General features: G+C 35.1%; 1 protein-coding gene across 4 annotated transcripts in view; it reads right to left on the bottom strand.

Moving 5' to 3' along the window:
* Positions 1–1,679: 1,679 nt before the first annotated feature.
* The window catches only part of EPC2 (enhancer of polycomb homolog 2), a 232,707-nt gene continuing 213,935 nt past the window's right edge, over positions 1,680–20,451 (bottom strand). For all 4 annotated transcript variants that reach the window (XM_010330319.2, XM_010330308.3, XM_003921987.4 and 1 more), the window contains 7 exons: positions 19,506–19,595; positions 17,813–17,958; positions 17,363–17,706; positions 7,703–7,839; positions 5,157–5,316; positions 3,938–4,271; positions 1,680–2,941 (listed from right to left, as the gene is read on the bottom strand). In XM_010330319.2, the coding sequence (XP_010328621.1) occupies positions 2,869–2,941; positions 3,938–4,271; positions 5,157–5,316; positions 7,703–7,839; positions 17,363–17,706; positions 17,813–17,958; positions 19,506–19,595 (1,284 nt within the window). In that variant the 3' untranslated portion in view covers positions 1,680–2,868. The remainder of the gene's footprint in view (positions 2,942–3,937; positions 4,272–5,156; positions 5,317–7,702; positions 7,840–17,362; positions 17,707–17,812; positions 17,959–19,505; positions 19,596–20,451) is intronic.

The following is a 20,451-nucleotide window of genomic DNA, read 5'->3' on the forward strand; positions in this document are numbered from 1 at the left end:
TACCTTTAAAAATTTACAAGTTTGCCACGTCAGTTAAGAGACAACAAAACACTTCAGTCACAAGTATATTATTGATGAACGACATTTGTTGAAAAGTATAGCATCATACTCAAATACAGCAGTACATACTACGGAAGTTTCTGAAATGTTGGTCCTCCTTACTGTTTTCCCACTACTTCACCCCTAAAACAACCTTAATAATAAAACACCAAGCACAGTTGCCAATACATTCCTATTTTTTAAAAAGTCAGAATATACGTATGTGTTATGTTATCTAGTTTAAAACTGTGCCCTACAAATATTTTAGTTTTCTCCTTGGTCTTTTGCAAAAGAAAACAAATCCTCAAATATACTTAGAGTTACATCATAAACATGACCTTGAATTATTGGGAAAGAAAGGGGTGGTACTCTCTTTAAGAAGGCAGAGAAATAAAAATAATTAAAAATGTTATCTATACTGAATTAAGAATATTCTATCACATGAGAGTTACCCGCTTTTTTTTTTTTTTTTTTTTTAATTAATCACCTTCATCCACTCTGGAGAAAACATTATCCAAGGATTCTGAAAGCTCTGAGTACTAAGACTAAATTTCCTGAGAAAACTGAGAGCGGTGCTGTCCAGTGCAGATTATTCTTCAATTTAATAAAGCGAAAACAAGTATTTGTCATGTAAGTTTTTGAAAAGCAAAGGAAAATGTGTATGTACATAACTGATATGCCATCCATGAAACAGTTACAACCAACAAAATACGGAAGGCTTATGTTTCTATTTTACTTCAAAAGGAACAAATCAATTGGTCATCAGTCTTTGATAAATTCTGGATTTGCCACCACCTCCAGAAACTGTACACATGGAGAGTTTTTTTGTTTTACTTATTTATAACATATATATCACATAAGGCAAATTCACTTCATGCTTTACTTCGGTAAAATGGGGAAAAAAGCTTTCTCTGCAATTGGCACTAAAGTTGTTTTAAGTTCTTAATAGCAAGGAGATACATCCAACTATAAGCAGAATGAACACAGTCATAATACATATCAAATCAACTTATTTCCTTTATATAATCAGCAATGAGTAACTCCAGAGGTAGTATGGCAGAAACGAGCATGGATCCTATCAGGTCACAACCAAGACGAAATTAATTTTTTTTCTATGGTTTTGACCATAAATTGCTTTACACATTTAGGACCTGAATAAAAACCACTTTCAGCAGAAATCTTGGCCCATTAATTCAACTGACACATCAATTTACAACTTTCAGGACTGCAGATATAAAAAATGTAAAGTATAAAATTATGTAAGTTTGAAATGGTTTTAATTGTATTCATTAAAAATATTTACATTTCCCAGTACTTACTTGACAAAATCCCCTTGCAATATAATTCTACTCTAAACTTTTATTTATAAAATGAGGCTCACTTATGACATTTCAATGACTGCGATACTGCAAGTTACTTACATTCTGTAAAATATCTTAAGAACTTTCATATCAAAGGTAGTTTATATTGGATTATCTGAAACCCAATAGAGCCCATAGATGAGCTTCCTATAGTTCTTTTCATTAATGCTTGGAAAGCATGTGAACATGAAAAGTGCTGTTAAGTGCTATCATCTCCCTTAAATTTTCACTTATACTGTGTGCACATTGTGAAATAAACACATATGCAGCATGTCCATGTTTTGATATGTATTTTTTATTTCCCTGCAGTTTTCACTTATCAAGAACAAGTAACAGGGAAAGTTGTCTGAACTAGTGCATAAACAAACATTCTGAAACACCACTACACGTATCTAATTTACAAGAACCGTATAAAAAAAGTCACTAAAACACTACACTATGAAGGTGTCCAACACTTACAGTCAGACTTTTTCCAACCCGTTACTTGCCTTGTAGCCACAGGAAAACTCTCCAAAATTGAAAAGACAATCTTGCCACAACCCTCCCCCCCTCCCAACACCTGGGATGGCTCGATATCTAGACTTCCAATAATTATTGCAATGATATAATGCAATACATACCTGGTAAAGTTATCTTTTATGTGGTGTGTTACAGTTTTAAAGCCAGTTAAAATATGCAGCCTTCAGATAAAATGTAATCCTTGAAAAATTTTCATATCTGCACAGTGTAAATGTGCTAGATGCATAATTTTTCCTATTCCATTTTTTCTGTGTAATTATTTTTTATAAACTGGTATTATAAATAGAAATATACATTCAAAATATATGGAAAAGTGAGTTACTACATTAAATTTGCATGTATCGATCCATCCCTTTCCCCTGCACAGTAATAGAAAATACTATTTTGCCTTGAACTTCATATTTGACAGTGAAATGCCACTAAAGTATTTACCAAAAAGTCCATCTAGTCAAATTGTGAAACAAAATGAACCAAGTGAAAACTTTACAGTTCCTTTAGAAAAAAATCACAAGAATTTCATTTCCTAGCTATGAATCTTTAACTTTTTAGACACAAAGTTGGATTTATTTTTACAAGATACAAAATGTAAACATGGCAAAATAAATAGTTAAAACAAGTGATGCAGGATCCCATTTCATGCTCATGATCCCATTAAAGAATTATTTTTTAAAATCCATTCAGTTGCAAATTCAAGTGCAAAAGCATGATGATGAATATCTACTATTCAAGTAACAGAAATAATATTGATGATACAAATAAACTATTTTACAAGGTAGTGATTTTCCCAATTTTACAAAATATACATCATATATGGATTTAATATCCGATATACTATAGTCCATTTAGGTCCACTGTTATGCTCTGTGATCCACAGAGTGTTGCCTTTGCATTCAGCTGGAATATGAATGACTGCACACCATCAGCACAGGTCAGAGCCACATGTTTTAGGTTATGTCACTTCCATAGCTACTGTTGTCTCTGCTATTCCATTTAGGCCCAATCTTTCTGGTTCGTGGTTCTCTCTACAATAAGGCAAAGAATAAAATAAACATTAATACTCTCTAGAACATGAAGCTACCAGTTAGTATTCACAAAAACATTGTTGTATAACTACAACTAAACATGACTTCACAAGAACAATTCCCATTTTTACCATTTCTATATAGGAATAAAAAAACTTTTCTTCAGTTTAGAAATTCCATTAATTCCTAATTTTTTGATTATAGTTATTTACTTAGGAAAGATAATCATTTAACATAGCATTTCAATAGAAGCCAATGGGAAATTACTTAGGAAATATGTAACACAGGTCAAACCAAGCTTTTTTTTTTAAAAAAAGGATGAAGCATATGACACTCAGAAAGAACAATCATTAGGAGCACAATATTACTGAAATTACTGTCCGCTAGTTTAATTATATAAGCTTAAGATCATGTACTTATGAACCTATGCAAATCAGTATTTTTCTGATTCATTGTTCTCCCTGTATTAGTGTCATAGAATGAAATATAAAAACATTCTAAAATACATTGTAAATTTAAGTTAATCCTAGAATCTTCTCATTTTTAATATACATAAAGTAATTTACTTTCCCTTTGTGTATGATGCAAAAGAACACACAAATTTGGATGTGAAACCTAAACTCTGGCATGGAGTTAATCATAACAATTCTCATCTTCCAGACTGCCTAAACTATAAAACATTAACACGAGAGTAACTGAAGCTTCTAACATAGACTCTGATGTATTTGACAATCTGATGTCCTTTTCTTTCTTTGACTGTATCTCTCTCTCTCTCCACTACTCTCTCTTTCTCTAACAATCCTACTAGTTTGGCATTTAAGCATCCTACTAGGCACCTCAAATACCTAAGTCAGCTTTAAACAGATCTTCAGTAACTGCTGAAAATCAAGTCTGTCAATAAACACCCATTGCTTGAAGCAAATTCTTTTCCTTCCCACCGGACAGCCAGCACAAAGGGAGAATAATCACTGAAACACACACACTACACACACATACCTTGCTATGCTGCTGATGGCACTGCTGGGAGTAACCTTTGGCACTCTGTCCATACTGGCAGCAACTGTGGCAAGTTTTAAGGCTGTTGGCGACGGTGCTGAAGTCCGTGTATTGATATGCACATTGACTGGAGAAACAACACTGACATTATTGAGGTGCACTGCATTTGTCAGGCAGGAATTGTTCATGGGAAGTGTCTGAGGACTGCTTGTGCACAATGCTGGGATTAAATGGTTTGTAGTGGTGTGGCCAACTGTCCTTACAAGCTGTACAGCTGAAATCCCTGGGCTGGATGATAAAGCCATATTGGTGGAGTATAATGTTTTAGAGGTTCCTGGAAAAAAAGTCATTCAATTAGTATCATGAGACCAATAAAACTATCTTTAGGAGTATAATAAAAATAAATACAAACATTTGTATCGGAATTGAATCCCAAGTTAACTTTTCACACACTGGTCTCTCCAAAGGGAGCTCCTGATCACTAAGCAGAATGTACTAATCTGCTACAGCTCCCAAAACACCCTCTTTCTACTGGTCTACATAAAACGGCTTTTTGCAAAGTATCCTGCTGCCTACATCTGGCAACTGTGGAGTTAAGTATAATAGGACAGATGGAAATGACAGTTGGGTTTCCCTAAGAATTTACAATGCATGGATATTAGTAGGAATGGACAATCAGACTCATGGGTATATATAAAAACAACTGCAAAATTTCTAAGGTCTGAGAGGTTGCTGAAGGATGACAGGAACAGCAAGTCTTTGAGGACTTAGGGTACTAAGAAGCAGACACGGCTTCACAGTAATACTCTATCTAAAGAGGGGGAGAGTCAAGAGGTAGTATGCCTATCAGTAGTATGTAAGAGTGGGAAGGGCAAACCTGACTTCCAATTTATTACTGTCCTGGATTATATTTCAGCTTTTTATCAACGCATGATGATTCAATGGGGATGGTTAGCTCAAAAGATTTCCTAAGATGCGAGACAAATAACAGTATGTAAATGAAACCAGAAAGGATAGAGTGTTACACAGGTATGTATGCAATGAATAAGGGAGAAAATAAGGAGTATCTTGTTTCCCTTATCTTTCCAAAGAAATCCTAAAGAGTCCTGACTGACTTCTTATGCACATTTTCCCCTTGGATAGAAAAAAAAAAACCGTACTCCCAATCACTGAATTACAACTTCAAAAAAGTAAGTACCATGCGAAACCCCAGCTGTACCTGAAGGCTGGACAACACCATTTATGTTGTTGTGGCCAGTGTTCTGTTCCTTGGCTACCTCACTGCGACTTGGAACAGGTGCACTGACCACTGCAGATGCAGCAAAGTGGGCGCTGGCTGAGTCAAGTGTTTTAGACATACAGTCAGAGGTGCTTGAGCCCTATAAAAAGAACCAAGTTAAACTCTCTAATTTTTAGATGTGATTTTATAAACATATTAAGGAATGAGGCAAACTCAAGAGGCTGATGCCTTTGTAACCCTGAACAATTACAATAGATTAAGAGATCTAGGATTCCACAGACCATTTTTGGCATGTGAAGCAGGGAAGTGACCAAAAAACTGGGAAGAGGTTATTTCTGAGAAAGAACTAGGGACTAAATAACCCAAACCTTTAACATTCTATTAATTTTTCCAATAAGTATTAATGAATGCTTTTAAAAATGCTTGACAAGCTAGTTATGCGGGTAAAATAAAACCATAGAGATGATTAACAGTCATTTTTGTCACAATGTATACACCTACATATCTTGGCCTAACCCTGAAGCAGGCCAAAAATACTTTGGGCTGGTTAACCAAGAGACTCGGAAAAGCAAACAAAGGCAAGTTAAATGGCCATTCCTCCTTCATTCTGTATAAAACTGGTTACTAAATCCTATAGCCCTAGTCCCCAAGCAAGTCCCAGATCCACCTGGATGTCACAAAGTGTTGGGTTCCAGGGTCACCGAGGTTTTCATGTTATTGGAGTCAGGATCTTTTAAGTCAGTGTACTGACACATTCAGAATGGGCTGAACCACAATGGGCAGATTCTAGCCTGAGAGCTCACAAAATACAACCAAGATTGAGTAAACCTCAGTTATTAGAATTATAGATATGGTTATAGATTATTGTTTTAGAATTACAGAGTAATAAAACAAGGTCTAAAATGCAAGCTTTATTTTTTCAGGTGGTTCAAATTTGAAATATCTTTTTTTTTTTTTTTTGAGACGGAGATTCGCTCTTGTTACCCAGGCTGGAGTGCAATGGCGCGATCTCGGCTCACCGCAACCTCCGCCTCCTGGGCTCAGGCAATTCTCCTGCCTCAGCCTCCTAAGTAGCTGGGATTACAGGCACGCGCCACCATGCCCAGCTAATTTTTTATATTTTTAGTAGAGACGGGGTTTCACCATGTTGACCTGGATGGTCTCGATCTCTTGACCTCGTGATCCACCCGCCTCGGCCTCCCAAAGTGCTGGGATTACAGGCTTGAGCCACCACGCCCGGCCTGAAATATATTTCTTAATTTTGTTTTTAGTGGCTTAAAACAAAAACTGATTATCATATAGTTCTGTAGGCCAGAAGTCCACAATTAATCTTACAGGGTTAAAATCAAGGTGATGGCAGGGCTGGTTTCTTCTGGCAATTATAGTTTTATTAAGTATTTTTATTCTGATCTCCAGCATCTTTATTTAGTAGTGTCTACTAACAACTTCCCCTAGTGGCAATTTTCCTCTTCATTTTTAAAACTTTTATTTTATTTTATTTTATTTTATTTTATTTTATTTGAGACAGAGTCTGACTCCATCACCCAGGCTGGAGTGCAGTGGTGCAATCTCGGCTCACTGGAACTTCCACCTCCCGGGTTTAAGTGATCCTCATGCCTCAACCTCCCAAGTAGCTGGGATTACAGGCGTGTACCACCATGCCCAGCTTATTTTTGCATTTTTAGTACAATTTTGCCATGTTGGTCAGGCTGGTCTTGAACTCCTGACTGTAAGTGATCCACCGTGCCTGGATGCAATTTTCTCCTATAGGGAAATGTGATTCACAATGGCAAGGGGTTATGCTGTTAAATGCATTTCACAGTTCAAGTGAATTACCACCCAGCTCATGGAGCATAGCCCCATGGCACTTAAACACATTTAGAAAGTGTTTAGGGAAGCTGTATCTTTCAAAACAAAATCTTCTTTGGGGGAATGGCAGTGGAGAATGATTCTTACAACTAAATAAGTAACTAGTTCTATAAATTCTCAACAACCCTTAAAAAAATTAAAAATATCATATTTGGCTCTAGCACTCTTTTCAAAATATTGAGACTAGTTTATAAGCTAGCCACTTGAAATTACGTATATTAACTGAAAAGAAATTCAGGTTAGGGCCCGGCTCAGTGGCTCACACCTGTAATCCCAGCACTTTGGAAGGCTGAGGATCACGAGGTCAGTAGTTCAAGACCAGCCTGGCTAAGATGATGAAACCACATCTCTACTAAAAATACAAAAATTAGCCGGGTGTGGTGGCAGGCGCCTATAATCCCAGACTTGGGAGGCTGAAGCAGAATTGCTTGAACCCAGGCAGCAGAAGTTGCAGTGAGCTGAGATCGCGCCACTGCACTCCAGCCTGGGTGACAGACTGAGACTGTGCCTCAAAAAAAAAAAAAGAAATTCAGGTTAGATCCCTCACATTAAGAGTGGCAAAACCAAGATTATCTTCTGTGATCTTGACTAAAACAAAACAAAGCTATGTAATGATGAAAGAAACAGACATAACTATGATGAAGCGACAAGTTTACCTGTGCTTTTGGATGTGTCTGTTGCGAGGAATGCTGAGACTGCTGTTTCTGCTGAAGTTGGGCAAGCTGCTGCCTTTGCATCTGAACCAACTGCTGCTGATGTGTCTGAAACTGCTCTTCCGTGATACCCCCTGTTACTGGTAAAGAATAGGAATTTCGGAAATGAGTACGTTTTAAAGAATTTTTAATAACAGAAGCAGAATACAATATAAACTTATTCCACAATTCAGATGAAAGCAATTATAAATCGCAATATGGCTTATCAGAAAATAATCTAATGAAAATGGCAAATCTTTCAGCAAGTGAGGTGTAACGCTTGTATCTATGATCTCCATCATATGCTAACAAAAGTGTCTAAATGCAGTTTTTGTTGAGTAATATAGTTCTAACATAAATATTTTACCATTTATTCAGACTTAGTATCTTTGATACCACTCTTAATTTTTCATATTATGATGAGCATGTAATGAGAAAAACTTTGATTTATTCATGTTAATAATAATAATAACGACTAAGTTATAGCCTTAATAAGAAAGCTGGACCACCTCCAAGACTGTAAATGACTTTTACTGCTGGTTTCATATAACGTTGAAGTGAAAATACTTTATCCTCCGATTACAAATCAGAGTAAGGAACAACAATCATCTAACATAACCATAAACCACAGTTTCAGCCAATAGATTCAGTGCCTAAAATAAATCCATCTGTAAAATTATGGGCTAGAAATCAGACAAGTATTCAGAAAACTGAAGATACTATATATCCTCAGATATAATAAATTATATTGTGACCAACTGTGTTAAAAGTGTGTTTCAAATAACAAGACATCTACAACTTCTGTTGAAAAGATCAGCTAAGTTACAAAAAATCATTTTTCTCAAAGAAATGTAAACAAAATTTCATTCATTGATATTTAAGTAGATCACTGATAAAGTGATTTAGAAAACACAAAGCCATTTCCATGGAAGTCAGTACGTTAATATTGGAGTCAAGAAAAATTAAATGACATGAGAATACATGTATGTCAGAGTAATTTTGCTCTATTTTCTTTATTGCTTGTCTTCTTTTCTCCCAATTATTTCAATCAACAAATATTTACTATCTACTATAACGCAGAATGCTGCGTTAAGAGTTATAGTGAATACAGAGGAAAACAAATGAAGAAGAGGATGTCTGTTACAAAGTCTTGCAATGTAGTTGGGAAAAAAATGAAAGACACAAGAAGTATCAATTAATGAATCAACCTTTACATACAATTGAGTGACCTAATCAATATCACCCTAAAGGAGTTTAGATTGGCAACTACAGCCTCAATCTAGCTTACTTAACTCACCCAAGTTTTCTGTTGAGTAGAATCACAAATGAATAATTAAAAAAATTTTTTTTACGGTAAACTAGACATACAACAAGTTATGCCTAGTATAGTCTATTTTCTATGAAAAAGGATTTATGCCCCAGAGATGAACAAAGCTTTAGATATACTCTCATTTCTGTTCCACAATATTATCATTAAAATCTGTATTGGATGATAAGGGGAAAACAGTTCTTAGACAGCAATTTTATTTTTAAAAGATTCAACACCTTGGGGCTATTACAGTGCTCACTCTAAAATTTTAATATTACCTGTATTTTTGAAGTACATATTAGTTATCTTACTGAATTACCAACAAAATCAAATGTCTTTCTTTGCACATGTTAAATTCACTGCAAGTGTTCTATTTTTAAATGAAAAACTTTTTTTAAATTCTAAATTTACAATCTTCAAACTCAAATGAAAATGTGAAGTATTCATGAATTTCCAGCTGTGTGAAAACCTTGGGGAAAGAGATGAAAAATAGTTTATTAGATACAAAGACAGAAAGAAAAATCTTAAATTAAACCCAAATAAATTTGTTTAAGTCCTATGTGTACGGTATACCAATTCAAATGGACTTAGAATCTGGTATTATTACAACAGTCCTTAAGTCCAGTGTCAAGTGTGTCCAGAGTTAACCTGTACGTTCTGATGAAAAGGTAAGAGGCACAGTGATTAACATTAAGTGAGGAATAAACAAATAGCACATATACTTTCAGTGACTATTTCAAAATTGAGAGAGAAATGAGAATGAGAATTTTTTCCTTTCTAAAATCTTTTAAGTCAGTGGATAAAATCTTACTAATTCAGAATAAAGTATATATCTAAATTTGTAGAAAGAACAAATTCCTGTTTTTTGGAGACAGAGTTTTGCTCTATTGCCAAGGCTGGAGTGCAGTGGTGCAATCATAGCTCACTGCGGCCTTGAATTCCAGGGTTCAAGCAATCCTCCTGCCCCAGCCTCCTGAGTAGTGAGTTGTTGGAACTATAGGTGCATGCCATCACATCTGACTAATTTTTAAAATTTTTGTATACCCAGGGTCTCATTATGTTGCCTAGGCTGGCATCCAATTCATGGCCTCAGTTTACCAAAAGTGCTGGAATTAAGGCATGAGCCACTGTGCTCAGCCCAAATTGCTACTTTTTAAGAACAAAAAAGGTATTTTGGGGTTGGTAGGCCATAGGTAACAAAATATTGCCAACTAGCTGTGTTCTACTTGCTTTTATGAACACATGATCATTTGTGTACATATTAAAAAGGGATACATACAGATAAAACTAGCTGTTATTTTAGGTATCTGCATTTACTGTTCTGTCTTCTTGAGACCATTAATTTGCTCAGGAACCTTATTCTTTTCTCCTCAGAAAACTTGGAAAATCCCAACCTAATCTCAATCCAAATTATTCAGATTAATGGTATTTCTTAACCTTTGTAAACCTAGGTGGACTTTGATATTAAAATTCTCATTTATGATCCCATTTCTGGTTGAGAATCACTGACACAAACTTTTCTATAACATGCATATGCTTTAAAAAATTACATTCAATTTTTTTCTTTCCCCTCTCACCTCAGTCTCAGTATGTTATAGCCATTCTTGGCATCTAGCTCTTTCTTTATTATTAAGTAAGGTATTTTGTGCTTGAAATAAGCTGATTTTCCTCACTGAGAGTTTTCTAGGGCACTGTTTATTATTACTTCAAGCCTTTAGACAAAAATAGTCAATAGAATCAATGACACAAAATTGGAACACATACAAAACATCCTTTCTAACTCCATTATTTTGGGGTGAAGGAAAAGTGGTATGAAATGCATGCTTTTAACAGGATGGACACAATACTGAATTGCAATTCTGAGAGTTCTCAGGGTTGACTTACTAGTACGTGAAAGAAAGGGAGCAGCAGAGATTTGACTGAAAGCACTTTCTCTACTATTTTTTCTTTCGTAAGTTACTGAAATACATCCACAAGAGATTTCTTACATTGCTTTGGATTACTAAAACAGACACATTAAAGTACATCAGGAAGAGGTAACAGTTATAGAGTGAACAAATCTGTTTCAGAATGAGATACAGGATAGGGACCCAGCTTTTGGTGAGGTGATGCTGGCACAAAGGGCAAGTGGGAATGTACAAACGAGAAACCAAGATTCTCTTCTCTTGCTTAGGGTCAAGCCAAGTTCTTTTCACTAGTTGATCTTAAGTCGCTAGCTTAAAAGTGAAGTTCATGCTAGTTATAAATCTATCCCACCACATGCCCGCAAGTCTTATCAATTTAAAAGTAACCATAAATCTGATTGTTTTACAAAGGTAGGAGTATTTCACTACTCCAGACAGATGGGAAGTATTCCTTTCCCTAAGCAAAATGTTTTGCAAAACTTCCTGAGTAACACATTCTATGTAACACATTCGGTATACTTAATGAGTTTCCCTTTTATATACCCGAATATGTCATTCAGGACATTAGTAACATACTTGGATTTCTAGGTATGTTGTATACAGAATGGTCTGTTTTTCACGAAAGCCCCTTACCTTTCTGGCTGTCTTCTACAAATTTGACTCATTACCTATCTTGTAATTACCAGTCTACTTTCATCCCTCAAATAAATCCATATACCTTTTCTTAGGTATCTGTCACCATCCTTGGAAAGCAGCCTTTGTTTTCAAAGGTCCCAGCCATCCCTCATTTTCCTCCTTTGCCTTTTAGGTGTGTGGTTCCTGTATGGTATTCTGCCTAGGGTGACTTCTTAGTGATCAACTAAAAACATACTCTGGGTACCTCCACAGATTTTACCCTAATATAACAATTAGAAAGCTTTAGATCAGTGCTTAAGCTTGTGCCCAGAGGTATTCTTGAGGATACGGGAAATCTTTGTTAACTTTGTTTTGTTTTTGTTGACAAACTAAAAATAACAATCTAAACAGAAATACACTCTGGATCTTCTGGATGATCATCCCACAACAGAGTAGGAATACAGGATTTTTGTGCTTGTGCCTTTGTTTTTTCATCATCTCTTAACTTCTAATGCAGTGTTTCTCAAATGGGCTAAGATTTATTCTTGGGAAGCTAAGAATTTTTCAAATACTAGCCTAGACCAAATTTTCATAGCTTAATGAAGAATACCTAATTTGGTAGTAAAGCTTATTTAAAAGTCAAAAACAACACATTATCTAGTATTTCTTCATCTACCAGGTCAGTCTTTGCTACAAGAGTGTGTATTTTTTTTTTTAATTTTTTAATAAGAGACAGGATCTTCAGCTGGGTGTGGTAGCTCAGGCCTGTAATCCCAGCACTTTGGGAGGCTGAGTGGGTGAATCACCTGAGGTCAGGCGTTCAAGACCAGCCTGAGCAACATGGTGAATCCCCAACTGTACTACAAATACAAAAATTAGCTGGGCATGGTTGCATGTGCCTATCCTTCCAGCTCCTCGGGAGGCTGAGGCACGAGAATTGCTTGAACCTGAGAGATGGAGACTGCAGTGAACTGGAATCAAGCCATTGTACTCCAGCGTGGGCGACAGAACAAGACTCTGTCTCAAAAAAACAAAAAACAAAAAAGACAGGGTCTTGCTATGTTGCCCAGGCTGGTCTTGAACTCCTGGCCTCAAGCTATCCTCTCACTTTGTCCTCCCAAAGCACTGGGATTACAGGTGTGAGCCACGATATCCAGTGTTACAAGAGTTTTAGTACATGCTTTATCAAAGAGATGCTGGCTATATGCAATTTTTGTTTGTTTTAAAGGACAGATCTGGGGCACAATGAGAGGGTAGAGAGAGGAAGGATCTTATTTCAAATCTGGGTTACAGTGGGAAGTCAGATGAAAGTTCATATAAACCAATGGAGCTCTGCTGACATATCCAGGAGGGTTGACATTTCCTTTCCAGGTCTATATACATCTTATAAAGGTAATTCTTACACTGAAAGGCAAACTAACCAATAATCTGAGTTTTTGAGGGTGGGGAGTGGAAAGGTGAGTGGGGTTGGTGAATGAAGAACAAACAGATATAAGGATAATGAAAAAAGACTAATGAACCATTTAAACTTCTAAAACCCAAGCCAAATATTTATAATTGAAACTTCATTATTTCCTTTCATAGTCAAACTAAAATATTTTAATCCTTTAAGTCTGAATCCATTTCTGACCTCTGGAAGCAACCCTCTTAGCTAGATGTTAAATCACAGTATTTCCAATCTTAAAACTATCGCAGTTGCAAACACTTATGACAATTTAAGAATGAATGGGAACAGAAACTGAAGAAATTAAAAATCAGGAATTTTTCTGGGAAAATTGTACAAACAATGATTTTAGAAACTGTTAAGATATTTAAAGCTGATCAAAAAGGCTGCTGGCATCTATTCTGTATATTAAGACAGGTAAGAAAAGAAAAAAGTATTATGTTAATTTGCAACCATGCATTAGTGAAAACTAAAACTAAATGTAAATTAATCTGTCCCTTCAAATCTGAAAAAGCAAAGCACTTTTAGATATGAAATATATTTTCTTGAGTTCTGGATTTAAGAACATCATCCCAAAGAATAGTTAAATAATACTGCAGTTTCAAAGTATTACCCCGCTTGTATGAAGAAGGTAGTATCTGCACGTGCTGCTAAATTCCTTGAAGGTAAGGATTATCGTCTTGTAGATGTTTGCAACTTTTAAACATTTAATACAGTGTTTTGCATTAGATCCTAAATAATGATGTACAAGTTAATTTCTCTTGGTTATTCAATTGTTATGTTCACCACAATCAATTCTTTATCCTGCTTTTTTCTTTGAGAAGTGTTTTTATATTAAGATAATATACTTTTAGTTTACTTAAAAGTTAACAAAACGTATCTCTGCTTTCGAATGAAGTCTTTAGTTTTAGTTTTAACACCTAGTATACACTTTTCAATTTTCCTTAAAGTATATAAAAAACAAATAGTGTGTGTGTGTATACACATAGTGTATGTGTGTGTGTGTATATATATATATAAATATACATACACAATTTTTTATATACTTAAAAAGAAAAGTATATAAATACACACACACACAGACACACACTTAAAAAAAATTTTTTTTTTGAGTCAGGGTCTCACTTTGTCACCCAGGCTGGAGTACAGTGGCAGGATCTTGGCTCACTGCAGCTTCTACTTGCTGGGCTCAAGGGATCCTCCCCACTCAGCTGGGACTACAGGCACATGCCACCACATCTGGCTAATTTTTGTATTTTTAGTAGAGATCAGGTTTCATCATGTTGCCCAGGCTGGTCTCTAACTCCTGGCCTCAAGTGTTCCAGCCTACCAAAATGCTGGGATTACAGGTGTGAACCACTGCACCCCAGCCTAGAATATATTTGGACACATGGCTTATGACTTGGAAAACATTATTCAGGGCTATTAACAACATAAGAGAAAATTACTTGCCACTAGCTCTCAATTCCACATAAGATACAGCCCTCTTTAATTTTTGTTTAAGAACTAAGGAACTTGTGATATAAACAAAGTATATTATGTTTCTATTTCTGATTAAACTCTTCATTTGCTGGTATTTCCCAGTTGTGAAATGGACAACTCAGTAGTAACAATCTGTTTAGTTTCAGTGTTATTCTCTGCCAGGTGAAAATATAATCCTGTGTTGGTCTTACTTTATTTTTTGTCTTGTTATTCTTAAAAATAAACGTGCTCTCATGACCAAGCCCACTAAGAACAAGCAGAAGGAAAAAGTGTTCAAGACACGTAGATTAAAAAAACCAAAGACATGAGGATCCCATTCTTTTATATACATCCATCAAAAGTAAAAATATAGCTTTCTAAAATTCCCTCATCCTTCTATTTAGGTAGATGAGGAAATTCCTATCTGTATTCACAGAACTGTAACTGAATTCACTTAAAATTATCTAACCAGAACAGAAATCTATATAATGAATATAACTGATGCAAATCATTAAATTATCACAGTTTTCAATTATTTTAAAAAATGCTACTAAAAAACTTTTTCATTATGTATTTATGTTGCCATGCCTATTATTTTAAAACAAAAGACACCTGTTGAACAGCAAAACCCTTGTGGTCCCAGTGACCAGAGGGGTCACAGTCAGTTGGGAAGAATGAGTTCAAACAAAATCTTTTACTTTAGGAATAAATAATTAAATAAGATAAATCTGACTTCAAAACACTGAATTCTAATGTACCTTAGTTGTTGCTTAAGCATTATAATTTTTTACGGAAAGACAGAAACGAACTATGTTGAGAGTATTAAGAAACTTCAGATAGGAAAAAAATCATGCACACCAAAAATATTTTTTTTCCTAATGGTAAGGGAAAGATAAAAATACAAAAAATATCTTGTCTATGATGTTAACATTGTTTATCTGTGATTTAAATTCTCTGAGAAATACATGTAGTCCTAAAATAACAGTTTAAATGTTTATTTTATGTTGTATAGTAGTGTCATAGGATCACAGAGGTAATTATAATGGAATTATTTAAGTCTTATGAAGTTATATTTTGGACCAATACATATGTTGTTTTGATGCTATAACAACATATATACAACATATATACACTTTCTGGGAAAAAAGTCAAGTTAAATCTAGAGTTCATCTGGAACGCAGAGTAGAAAGCTGCAAATATCTGACAATGTTCAAGTTGAGAAGGAAGATATTAAAATCTTTTTTTTATATGGTATACATCAGCAGAGAAGACAATCAGCCTACGGTAAAAGGTAATTATAAATCCCTCTATATGATATGTTTTAAATTCCCTTTTTGGCAAAAATTATTTTGAGAATGTTTGGTACAGGAATGCCCATTTATTTAAATAAATCGAATTTTGTCTTAGAGCTGGCTGAAAAAATAGTATTTGTCAACTTTCTATCTTCAGATCTCTACTAATTCTGTAGCCTCAAATGGTATTAGGTATTTATTCATTTCAGTTTCAAGCACTCATTCAACTTCACAGACTCATGAACTTTATATAATGGGACGCCATTTTCCTTACTTAAGTTTGTTTAGGAGAAAATTAACCAACGAATTTGGATAAATGATATGCAACTTCCAGTCATTCAAAGAAATCCAATTTTCCATGATAACCTTTAAACAAATCAATGTACAAGTCAAGTTGGAAAACAGGCAGTTCAGTAGCTAAAAAAGACTGAACATTACTGAGACCAAATTTCAAGTTAAAGTGATTTACGATCACTTTAAAGAAGTTTAATATAATTTCACATCCTAAAATGCATCATACAGGAAATAAATTAGAAATACATAAAGAAGGAAATGGTATCAACAGTGTAAGTCAAGCCCTATCTATTTTAGTCTTGGGATATAATGCATATATGCCATGTGTATGCTATAAAGATATTTATAAATTATACATATTTCCATAGATGTGATAAAGAGACCACAGAAGAAAACAAAATTGTACCTTAGATTCTCTAGGTATTTATATATTTACAATGTACGTGTCATAAAAATATTAAATTAATTTGAATATATCTCTTAAAAATGAAAAAAACTTCCTGATCTAACTAGAGGTAAGCTAACAGACAAAAATTATTACTCACGGGGCCGGGCACGGTGGTTCATGCCTATCATCTTAGCACTTTGGGAGGCTGAGGCAGGTGGATCACCTGAGGTCAGGTTCAAGGCCAGCCTGGCCAACACAACAAAACCCTGTCTCTACTAAAAATACAAAAATTAGCTGGGCGTGCTGGTGTGCACTTACAGTCCCGGCTATTGGTGAGGCCGAGGCAGGAGAATCGCTTGAACCCAGGAGGTGGAGGTTGCAGTGAGCTGAGATCATGCCACTGCACTCCAGATTGGGCGACAGAGTGAGACTCCATCTTTAAAAAAAAAAAAAAATTATTCATAGTTCTAAAAATCATTTTTCAGAAAGTGTTTCAAAGGTACTCTCAAGAAGCAATGGTTACATTTAATCAAAGTTCAACACACAAAAATGGAAATTACCTTTAACATAAGCAGCAGATACTACTGTGCTGTGATGATCTAGTGGCAGCTTCTAAGCAGTGTGCCCATAGGGAACTCTGTATGCATTCTGCCGACATTGATCATACCAGGCACACACTCAAAATAGATGTTAGTGGTTTTACAGTACTGGTTAGGGCAATTTGGTTAAAAGGTGAGGCACAACAGTACAATTTGGTTTCTTAGGTTGCAAAAAATATATATAGTAGATTAAGATAAAATTCCTTTCCTAAGTGGGAAAATAAATCTTCAAATTTTACCCTGAGAATTTATTCAGTAGATAATAAAATTAAGTAGAAAAGAATAGCAGGATATACTTTTAACACAGTAACAGCTTACCTGATATGCCATTCTTGCTGGTGTTCAATAAAGCTAGAGATGCTGCAGAAACTCTTTTATTGTTCACAGTCTGCCCTGGTTTTCTTGAGGTACACTCTTCACTATCACTGTCCTGTAAATTTAGTAGCCTTGGCTGGAAACACTGTAGTCGACATGATCTGATATTGCTTAATATTTCAGAAAGGGAAAGTCTGTTTTCACAATGTTTACTAGAAGCATTGGTCCGAGAGAAATTAGAAGAAAAGTCTATAGTTTGGGAAGAGCTTGAAAAACTATTCAGCATTTCAGGGTCTATCTGTTTCAGGACAGGGTCATGTTCTGTGGATATTCGGTCCATTATGACCCTGAAAAGCAAAAAAAAACTAAATATTAACTGACAGAGCTTAACATTTTCTCTTGGTCTTCTGTTCCATATAGTAAACAAAAACCAGGTGAAAACAAATACTTCACCTTCCACCTCTGCCAATTCGCCTCCTTGCAAATCCTATACATCTTCTTGGGACTGTAAGTGTCGTAAGGCAATGCCTATACCTCAACTTATCCAAATCTGCCAATTCTGAATTTTCACATGAATGGTTAGCTTGGTCCAAACGAGGCTGCAAAGAAAGAAAGAAAGAAAGACTCATGGAATAAATCTGAAATGAAGATAGGTTAGATCATGACAAAAATGAAGCAACTGCAACATTAGCAGAACAATTAAAATTTTGACATGAAACTATTATTCAGGTTAAATTTTATAAAACCGAATCAAAAGTTCACTAACCAAGATTATCCAAACTGAATTTAGTTTATAAATATAAATTCATTTAGGGTCTATTACACTTAAAAAGGAATATATCTTTAAAATAATACAGCTTTTAACATTTGTGTACAAAGTAGAAATGGTGAAATTACATAGTAATTTTTAGGCTTCCTACTGAGAAACCAGAAAGAATATTTTTTGGACTAAAAATCGCACGTCAAACAACACTTATGGGGTTAAACTGAAGCTTCCTCTTTATTTTTAAGAAACACACAACCAAGCGGGACACAGTGGCTCATGCTTGTAATTCTAGCACTTTAGGAGGCCAAGACAAGAGGATCACTAGAGATAAGGAGTTCAAGACCAGCCTGGGCAATGTAGCAAGACCCTGTCTCTAAAAAAAAACACAAAAATTAACAGCATGTGGTGGTGTGTGCCTGTAATCCCAGGAGGCTGAGGTGGAAGGACTGCTTGAACCCAGGAGTTTAAAGTTACAGTAAACTGCATGATTGCACCACTGCACTCCAATTTGGGTGACAGAGCAAGACTATGTCTCATAAATAAACACATGCATACATACATACAAACAAACAAAAAAACCAAGAGCCTGTTCCCTGCCTTCCCATTCCCTCCATCATTCTGTCATGCTACGTCTGTCCCTTTTCTTAATAATTTTCCTTTCTCTCATCAGCATAACCAGTAGACAAATCACCTCTCCTAAACTTACACACCCTAAAAAAGTTATCAGTGGATATGTTTACCATTATGTTACAAGATAAATGATCTCTACAAGCCATATAAGAAAGCCAAAGCCATCCTTACAAGGCTACATTACACTTCATCTGAGAACCTTGGAGACTGATACAATTTGACTTCATAGCATAAAGCAACTTCTAGGTATGTTAAAACAGCTTATAAATAGCCCAAAAAAGCTACCACCACAAGTTTTAGACAAAACATCACCATTAGGGAAGTTTAAAAATTATTACTTTGTTTGATACTTACTGGTATGTATGCACAAGATGGGCTTATGTTAACAATAAATTTCAATAATCACCTAGCAGCCATCAAAGGTTCTAGACCCAACTTACAAATTCTGGGTTTTCCTAATTCTAGTAATGACATACCAAGTAATTTTCACAACTGCTGAAGCTGTAATTGGAGCCCAAAATGAAACTAAATTTCTAAAATATGAGGAATTATCAATTTCTAAAAGGATTTCAATACCCTTTGAAAGGACTCAGTACCTTTTAAGCATCTTTTACCAGTATCCACATAAAGGAGGTTAAATAAAAAGTACTGATGCATTTCCCATTTTTAGATCAAGACTAAGTCATCTTGACATGGGTTACCTGTTAATTCCAGTTCACAAAAACACCACACACACAAAAAATTTCTTACAGCGTAATACTGGCATCCTGCCCGCCTTCTGAAAGCACAGGGACCATCAGGATCATTTTCCTCTTCCGGTTCTGATACTGGGGACAATACCTAGACAAAAAAGGCATTCCATTTAGGAGTTATCAAAAGTCAACAGATCAATGTTTGTAATGCCCTAAAATTTAAATCTGATCACAAACAGTAAATCACTTCTATATTACATACAGTAGGTGCTGAATTCCCCAAAACATTCAGTGACTAGTGAAAATGTTCTATGGTTAAAAATCCTTATGTTTAATGGATTAGTTCTTATAGGTTAACTGTCCCTGGCATTAGTTAATTGCTTGTACACATGAAATGCTACTGACTTAGAATTAATACAGTTTGTATACATCCCACTATATTTTATAAATAATGTATGTGGCTATAAATATTTAATGATGACAGTTATACTTCACCTATAGGTAAAGTATAACTTACCTATACTTCACCTATAGGTAAAGTAAGTGTATTTTTATCCAATCATTTTATCTCTCTGCAATAAAGCCAAAAACTAGGATATAAAAACAGCTTATAAATAGCCCAAAGAAACCACCACCACCACAACTCAAAAACCAAAGGTCATTAAAGGTCAGATTTTATTCAAAGGAAAGTCTTTTATCTCCCCACTCATTTTTTAAAAATTACTTTGTAAACTTAACAGATCAGGAGCAGAAAATCAGAAGAGAAAAGAAGACTTGCTAAAGTAAGTAGACTGGTTACAAAGAAGTGATAAGCCGACTGCCCTAAAGCAAAAGAATAAAGACTTTCAGAAAGCTGTCACATTATTAGAAAGCACTGTGCCCAGACCATGTCATATCAGGCCAAATATCCCTATGTAATTGAGTGGACCTCTAGGGCAGTCGCATTGACCCATTAGAGCACATTTTATTATAAATATCATAAAAACAAATTAAAAATAATATAC

Source organism: Saimiri boliviensis, chromosome 5 (assembly GCF_048565385.1).
Source record: "Saimiri boliviensis isolate mSaiBol1 chromosome 5, mSaiBol1.pri, whole genome shotgun sequence".
In the NCBI taxonomy this organism is placed as follows: Eukaryota; Metazoa; Chordata; class Mammalia; order Primates; family Cebidae; genus Saimiri; species Saimiri boliviensis.